The following is a 9401-nucleotide window of genomic DNA, read 5'->3' on the forward strand; positions in this document are numbered from 1 at the left end:
GTATGTAAAATAGTTGTCCGGCCCTATAAGGCTCGGTATGTGTAACTGCCCTGCCGTAGTAGGCTCGCTCATAGGCGCTCGGCCATACTAGGCTCTGTATCTCGGCAATTCTGGGCACGCTCATAGGCACTCGGCCATAGTAGGCTCGGTATATAACTTACCATCTGATCAGAGGTTGCCCAATAGGGGCCTGCCTACCGATTATAGCTCGATGGTGGTAAAAAATACTGTAACACTGTATATATATATATACTCTCTACTCTCTTAGCTGAAATAAGACAATACTGAACTGAATATGAAATATATATATACTCTCTGCTATCTTAGCTGAAATAAGACAATACTAAACTGAATATGAAGTCCCGATATGGGAGAATACTGTAACTTCTGAGACTAGGATAATGTGAATAAATTCAGGAATACGAACTTCTCTTTATGCCTCGTTATCAAATTCATGTAGTTACGAGATCATGCCAAAATGAAGAAAGGTTTAGCCTTAACATACCTTATCACAATATTTTCAATCACCAACTTGAACTCGTCTCTTCTCACCTTAATCTAAAACAACGATAATAATACTATCATTAAGTTACGAAAGGTACAACTAACGCACAACGAACGATAAGCTTATTTTGTATTAAAACGGACAGCATCTCCCTTATAATCCTTACTTCCTCCAAATTCAAGATAACACCAACAACACCAAAAATAACAATAACAACATATATATATTATTTTCCAACCTTATGTACATCACACAATACTACAAAACAGCCCAACATAACCCAATCTCTTCATACACAAAATGACCACTATAGTAGTGTCAACAACCCAAAATTGTTACGATGAACCACCAGCACAACATCTTGAATTTATGTGGTGTTTCTCCACACCCTTCCTCCTCCAAAACGCCACAAAACAGTAGTAAAACACGCTGCCCAACAGCACCACAAAATAGTCCATAAAACAGTCCACAAAACAATCCGCTACAAGTGAATAACTCAAACTCACGGCTTCTGATCACCATCCCGTAAGTTCTTACAAGTATAGAACGACTTACCATGAATTTACAGAAGAAAAAATTGATGAAAGAGAGCAGTAAACTCACCTTATTTGTTGGATAACTCAGCTCCTATTTTGGTTCTTCAAACTCTAGGTTTTACCTCCAATTAGAACTTGAAATGGAGAGAAAATCAATTAGGGTTTGTGGGAAAGTTTTGGGAGGAATTTTGCAGAGCTTATGTCTGGTTATTATGCTCTATTTTAAGTCTAATATATGAAGAAAATAGGCCTTTAAAAGGCCTCTTTGGACGACCCGAAATGGCCCATTTTTGGGCTCTCATTTAAGCAAGTAGGTGACACACCTACTTGTCACATAGCAGCTTGCGCAGTATCGCAACAATGACCATATCTCTCTACTCTGATGTCGTATTGACAAACGGTTTAATGCGTTGGAAAATAGACTCATAGATATTTAATTTGATGGGTAGAACACCCCATAACTCTAAGTATATTGGGAGAAAATTGCAGTTACATTGGACCCAAAGTTTCAGTAAAACTTATGAATGTAACTTGTGATGACTTTCATCGACTTTTGTTCCACAACTCGCTTGACTTCAAAACATAACACACGGATGTCATACGACTAATATAAATCATAACAATAATCTCCTTATCATGTTAAGCACCCTAGTCTCACCCCAAAGGTACATGTTATAACATTCCCAACTTGTCGACTTTCGACGAAACATTATTTTCTTCAATTGCTTTAGCTTCTGAATCGTCCAACCCTCTTTGTACTTGTTGTTCATGATCTTAAATATTTATAACCTCAGAGGTAACATGATTATCTTACTTTTTATATACTTTTAAAAAATGATTTCATTTCTGAGCTTACATCAATTGACTTACAACGTACTCGTACGTACGAAAATATGGGTTGTAACAGAAGTGATTCTTAGCGTGGTAAGTAAGAGAGAAAAGAGGAAGAAGTTGTCGAATTGGAAGTGTTGTAAATTGTAATGGAAGAGGTAGTGAAACGATACAAGGAATCTTAGCGAAAAACGTCATCTCCGACGAACTTTCTTCTCTTCTTTGCTATTTAGTCACATACAATGATACAAATGCATTGTATTTTGTATAAATTTACTCAAACACATTGTATTTTTCGTATAAATATATTTTTTTGTCTGTGTTTATGTATTTCGAAGGTCTGTATTTTTTTATGCAGCTGAATACACATGTATTCATGGATACTGTTCATACAATATGCATGAATACATGATATAAACATTGTGTTTGACAGTCAAAAAAATCACTTAAAGTAGACCGGATAGAGTAGTACTTCTGTTGTCCCAATTAATGTATAACACAGTTTCTCATTTAATCTGTTACAAATAACTATTTTTTATACTTAAAATAATTTAACTTTTTTTTATTTTTTTTACCTTTAATAAGATAATTTATAACTATTCAAATATTTAAAACTTGATTTAGACCATAACTATATGAAGTTTTTATTTTTTTGTTGAACTTTGTGTTTAGTCAAATAGTACCATATAAATTGAGACAAAGAATGTACTAATTGAAATAAAGAAATATTTGCAAAATATTGGTATGCTACTTTTAATGTTGCAGTTATTGAAATGTGAAAAGGAATAAGGAGAAACAGATGGCATTTATCGCACGCAACCGAAGAGGAGATAGCTTATCTAAATGTAGCCTGGTTCCCTGCTTCCTATGTGGTCAATAGCAGATCGTATTAATATGTGGTCGGTCACATGGTTCCATTTGATAGGTCTGCTCACTGATCTATGGATAATTCCTCTTTCAATTTTCTACATTTATTACATTGAAAAATGAGAGGCCACTTGACTTGCCATGTGATCTTGCTTTGGTGTCTGACAGTTGCTGGTTTTGGTTCTAGTCTTTGTCTTGGTCCCCTTTCTTTATTCGTTCTTTCATTAGTTGTCTGTTTTTTTTTTTACCAACTTCTACTCGGTTCTTTTACAACGCTTTAGTTCCGAAGATTGCGTCTTTTTGAAGATGAACAACAAGTGTATTCAGAAAACTTTTTATACTTGTTTATTAGTAACGGTGATATTAGTTATATTTGGAGAATTTGTAGCTGGATCTTATATTTGTGTCACTTTTTAACGTGTATTCTATTTTTAAAAATTATTAATTTGGTAGTCATCTAACAAAAAATCCGTAATAATATGATAATTATACCCGTGACAAAAAATATAAAACATACATCACGCATTAATCGCGTGATCTCCAACCTCATTCGGAAAAATTTTACATAGAAGCTAAAACTTCATACCAAAACATGTTGAAATTTTATCATGCAGTAGTCAATAGTCTTTTAATAAAGAAGGGTAAAATCGTCTTTTTAAAACGCTTCTAACAAAAAAATGGGTACGGATGCAAATGGAAAAATAAAACGAGTACAAGTTAAAAAGGGACGACCAAATAGGGCGCCCCATGCAATTTTTACGTTATGCTTGTATTAGTTATACTGACATATTTCTTATTCATTGTTTGATTTGAGATATTAAAGCATTGCATAATTTCTAAAAATAAATTGTTTACAAAAATACTCTCATAACCAATCTATCACTTTATCTTTTTAAGAGAAACATATGTTGAGGAATGTTTTTATATAAAAAAAGTTTAGAAAAAATTATTTGATTTGTCTACATATATTCTAGTGTAGAACTAAATATTTATTTATAAAAAAGGAAGTATGCTACATATTTATTTATTTACTAGGGATAAAATTTTATTTTCTGCTTTCTTGGATTATTTTAAACTTGCATTAATATAATAGCATATTTTAATCAAACATAAATTTTGAAGGACAATTTTGTCTTTAACTAAGCTAATGCATGCATTAAAACTCATTGCATTGTTAATGACATGGTTTCTGTACATTAGTTAATACCAAATAGGATGTATAACTAATACTTGTATAACTAATGCATATGTTCAAAAGGTGTATAAAACAAGATATTATTAATACATAAAACTAATGCTTGTATTATTTTATCTAATGTATCCTACCAAAGGAACTCCTAAATATAAAATACATTTACCACTAATTTTGCAGTAAAAAAACGAATTTAGACACAGTTATTTTTGGTTAATATTAATCAATTTATATAATACATGAGTTTCTCTTTTCAATTATTTTATATTCAAAGTTCATTAATCCGACAAATTTGAATTCATGCACCGATTAAGTCCTCCAAGGAGCTGCAATGACTTTATTAGTGTCATTCGGACATAAAAATTATAAAATTTCGGGAAAAAATATTTTTTTTTAAATGATAATGATATTTGAAAATTCAAGTTGTGTTTGAAAATGAATATAATTTGAAGTTTTTTAAAAAAAAATTGTGAATGATCTGAAATGAAAATTTAAAAATTAACTTTTTAAAAATTTTCAAATTCGACAAAAATTTCAACTTCAAATGATCAAACACTTATTTCAAAAAGAAAATTAAAAATTTATGGCCAAATGGACCCTTAATCTATTTGTTCTCTTGAGTTCTCTCCTCTCCTTTTTCTCTTTCAACTTTTTCTTTGTCGTTTTCCTTACCCGTGGTTCATAGTTAGTATTCAAATATAGAGGAGTATTTACAATTTCATTCCCCTCCCTACTTCTTAAAGGTCAAATTTAAATGCATTAATATAATAAAATAAAGGATCTTTCTAAATGTAATTTAAAAAATAAATATCATTATGATTTATGAGAAATAATTAGTTAGTTGAACATCGGAACATTATTGGGAATAAAAGGACCGAGAAATCATTAGTCAGTTGAAAACTGCATAACTGTGATCCAAACAAACTCAGTTTTATATTAATAGAATATTCATTTTTTCTAACTTATATAATGGAATATAGTTGAAGCTAATTCGTGTACACACACATAATTGATTATATTTACTATAAAAGATTCTTATTCGTGGCTTAAAAGTCAGAAGCATATGCTAGTATTCAAAATGCAAATGACAGAACGAGAAGAAAATATAAAGAATTTAAAGCTGGACAGTTCATTTTTGTAGATTCCATTTCCACTCATATCTAATAAAGCTACATAATCCCCCCACTCCTTTGTAAAGATAAGTACTATCAACTGTACTTTCTCAAGTCCCTTTTGCTTTTACATTCTTCTAGATGAATCCGTCCGAGCAGAATATATGCTCTTTTTTATTTGTTGCTAATAAAGTTATATACTTATTATGCTTTAACATTGTTTCTTTCTGTTTAGCTATTTGGTGTTCGTTTTTCACTTGTCCGATTAATTCATACTTTCACGATTATGGGTCGTTTGGTTGCTGATTAGAGTTATGTATGAATTAATTATGCAAGTATTAGTTATGTAGAAATTTGTTATGCAGAGTTTAGTCAGCATGATTTAATTATGAAGGGATTAATTATGTATAAATTAATAAGGCATGAATTAGTAATTTATGAATTGTGATGTAGAGATTAATTTTTATATGTTTACTTTATTTTTGTTATACAATGTGTAATTTATAATAAAGATAAACTTTTTCTTGGTCATTTGATTGTTTAATTCATGTATTAGTTATTTTACATTCTATGTTGGATAAGTCAGTACATAGATTTGTTATATAACTTATCCATATATACTTATACCCCCAATGGAAAAAGCAACCAAACATAACTAATATTTATAAAAGCTGAGACTCTTCTATTGTAAGTGGTAGCAACAAAGTCTAGTGGAAAAGAATCACAGACAAAATGGGGAGGAATATTAGAATATGCCAAATAATATGCTACCAAATATCCCAGACTCAAGAAACACATTACAGAATTTCTGGATACTTCCACATCAATAAAGCAGAAAATATTAAAATCAATCAGATGCTTTCATACTAACTTCCATCAAGTTGCACACAATTCAAGATTCACATCAGTAAACCAGAAAAACATAATACCAAATGCTCAAAAAGCACTCCTCAACAACAGTAAGAAGGGATGGTGCTTTCTATGTGTGATTCCACCACATACATCCTCCAACATTATAAAGTATCTTAAAGATACATAGCATTATAATGGCAGAAACAACATATTCTGTGAAATTTCACAAGTGAGATATGAAAGATAATATGTACGCAGACTTTAACACTACTCTAGAAAAGATAGAGAAATTGTTTTTGATAGACCACCAGCTCATCAATAGTGAAAATAAACAATAAACAGACAATAACAGCAACAAAATAATAGGACAACAGAAATAATTGGACAACAGAAACAAATGGCGCAAGACATAGCATTATAATAATGCAACAAACTTCAATACATAGTGCTCGTCTAATCAAAACCAAAGGGTAAGAACTAATGCTTCCCTAACTTACTCAACCTTTCTCATTCCAAAGATAGATAAAGGTGGGAAAAACATTAAGTTTTACGTGTCCAATAACATACCCAATATTATCTCATATTATAGAGTCTGAAAAGGATAGTATGTACGCAAATCTTTCTCCTACGTGAGAATAGAGAGACAGTTTTCAATAGACCCTCCGCTCAGGAAAATTTTTACATAACCAAAACTCTTTAATCTAGACAGAGGTAGATCAAGGATTTTAAGAGGATAAATGCACTATTTTAAAGAGTTGGATCAAAAACCCGTATTTAACGGGTTTAATTTTAATTTCTTACATTGAACTTATTACAAAGCACTTTTGAAATTGTGGGTTAAAAATTATACTTTTTCTGATTTTCACAGATATTATCGAGAGAAGCATTTGCTATCAACATTTACCTCCTAGAAAACTCAAAGACATAGCCTCTCGTTTGATATTCCCAACTAAAGAAACACATTACAGAACATTTATACTTCCAACATTATTAAAACAGGAAATTAATAATCAAACTACTCAAACTCAACCCTATGTTTTCATACAACTTTCATCAGGTTGTAAACTACTATTCAAGATTCATATCATAAAGCAGAAATACATAATCCAAATGTTGAAAACTCACTTCCACCTTAATAATAAAAGGTAGGAATTGTATTTTCATTCTGTGATTAACACAAATATTATAGAGAATATGTTAAAAGATCCATAATATTATAAAAGCAACAAACTTTATTGCAAAACTATAATATCATAAAGACCATATTATTATAAAAGCAGTAAACTTTATTACAAAACTGAAGGATAAGCACTTATCCTTCCCTCACTTCCTCAACCTTTCATATTCCAAAAACACATAAAGGTGGGAAAAAAGCATAGATTTTTACATAGCCGAATATTTTTCTTTTTTTTTTCTTTTTCTTTTTAGTATCATATACTATATAGGAGATTCATTATCCTCAAAAGATTCTTCTCCACAGCACAACAGCATAGAGAAAAAAAGGTTTAAAAAAAGAGGAACCCCTGCTATACACAACCTTGAGTAGCCCCTGCTATGGTGTTTTTCCTTTCTCATACTCTTCTTTTTCACATAGGCCATTCCAATCTTCAAACATTGGGGCTGGTGTATATACAGCAGAAGCTTATAAATTTTTTACTGCTAGTATTTATAAGATAGGATTAGTTCATAAAACACCACTAATCATCTTCAGGTTAAATCAGCCATTGATCTAGTCTCTCCTCCATTAATTACCCACGGGTGTCCTGGATTTAACAAAAATAACATCAAAATCAGCAGGAGTTGACCAAAAGTCAAACTAAAATGAAAGCCAAAAAGAAGGGCCAAAAATACATACTCAGGACTTGTTCAGCTGAAAACCTTCTAGAAACATCCTTACAGATCATCTTCCTCAGCAAATCCTTAGCTTCAGGCGAAACCGACCTAAAATTCCTAGTGGGAAATCTCAAATTTGCCCTTAAAACAGCCTGAAATGTCTCAGTTGTAGTTTCACCGTAAAAAGGAGGAACCCCAGAAAGCATAATATATAAAATAACACCGGCGCTCCACACATCGACTTTCTCATTGTATTCTTTCCCCATTAAAACCTCCGGTGCCACGTAATACGGCGTACCCACCACCCCACTCATCAACCCCCCCTCACACCCAACAAACCACTCCGCAGATCCAAAATCAGCCAACTTCAACCTGTCCTGCGAATCAAAAAGAACATTATCCGGCTTAATATCGCGGTGGGCCACCCCCATTTTGTGACAGTGATTAATCGCGGAAATTAATTGGACCAGAATGTTAGCGGCGGCGCGTTCGGATAACGGCCCAGTGGAAACCCGCTCGTAAAGATCGTTGTTAGGGCAGAGGTCGGTTACCATGTGAAGGAAGTTTTCATCTTCGTAGATTTTGTAGAGGTGAAGAATGTTTGGACTACCAGAAAGGAGCTGGAGAATCTTGGGTTCCTTGTCGAGGCACTCACGGTCGGTGGAATCGAGGAGGAGGGATTTTTCGATGGATTTACAGGCGAAGGAATGACCGGTGACCGGTGAGAAGCAGCGGTAGACGGTACCGAATCTACCACGCCCGATTTCTTCGCAGATTTGGAAGTCGCTTTTCAAGGCTTGGCTCATATTATTATTTAGGCTTTTTTGTTTGGTGTTTGGGGTTTTGTTGAAGGAAAGAGGTGGTATTTATAATAACAGAGTAGGGGAGGGGTTTTGTGGAAATCGAGAAAAATCGAATATTCGCATAATGCGCTGGTAGGTTTTACTTGGAGGACAGAAGAGAGATTTCAGGACGACGGTTTGTCTTTTATTTTTATTTATTATTATTATTATTTGAGTTTAGGTTTTACATATATTTGTAGTATAAAAAATATTTTATAATTAAATTACTTAAACGAAAATTGTGTGTAATTTTATTTAATAATATTGTGAGTGATATACTTTAATCATTTTAAATATAGCAATAGTGCTCGGACTTACTTTAGTATTCCGTTTGTTTCAATTTATGTGATATAATTTGATTCGACATAAATTTTAAGAAGCAAATTTTTTAAAATTTGTGATTATAAGATATTTAATACGTATACTCTTATATATGCTATAAAATTTGTGTGCTGTTAATGTTTTTTTATTAAAAATAAAATAAAAGTTTTAATATTATATTTTTAAATATAAGAATGTATTATTCCATTTATGTATTAATAAGAAAGTCACAGGGGAGTAACACTTTAGATAGGGGGGAACTCAACCCATGCAAGGTTCATGCTTAAGCTGTTTGCTTCCCATTTTAAATTGTCTATAATGTGCGGTCTGAAACATTCTTTTAATCTTTTAAAACCATTTTTATATAGCTCATATAATTATTTGTTTTATATGAGATTCTTTTCATTCTAATTCGTTTGAAAGAGCAAGATAAATTTCTAAATTTGATTTTTTTATTTATTTTAAGCTTTTATTTTATTTTTAATAACATTTTTTATAATCATAAAACTC

The 9401-nt window shown here is 31.8% G+C and overlaps 1 protein-coding gene across 1 annotated transcript; it reads right to left on the reverse strand.

Moving 5' to 3' along the window:
- Nucleotides 1–7144: 7144 nt before the first annotated feature.
- Nucleotides 7145–8575, reverse strand: LOC107779140 (phosphoenolpyruvate carboxylase kinase 1). Its single transcript, XM_016599490.2, has 2 exons — nucleotides 7751–8575; nucleotides 7145–7658 (listed from the first exon to the last, which is right to left on the reverse strand). Exons 1-2 carry the CDS (start codon nucleotides 8532–8534, stop codon nucleotides 7603–7605), a joined length of 840 nt encoding a protein of 279 aa, XP_016454976.1. The 5' UTR covers nucleotides 8535–8575; the 3' UTR covers nucleotides 7145–7602.
- Between the last annotated feature and the right edge of the window lie 826 nt (nucleotides 8576–9401).

This window comes from Nicotiana tabacum, chromosome 23 (genome assembly GCF_000715075.1).
Source record: "Nicotiana tabacum cultivar K326 chromosome 23, ASM71507v2, whole genome shotgun sequence".
NCBI classification, from domain to species: domain Eukaryota; kingdom Viridiplantae; phylum Streptophyta; class Magnoliopsida; order Solanales; family Solanaceae; genus Nicotiana; species Nicotiana tabacum.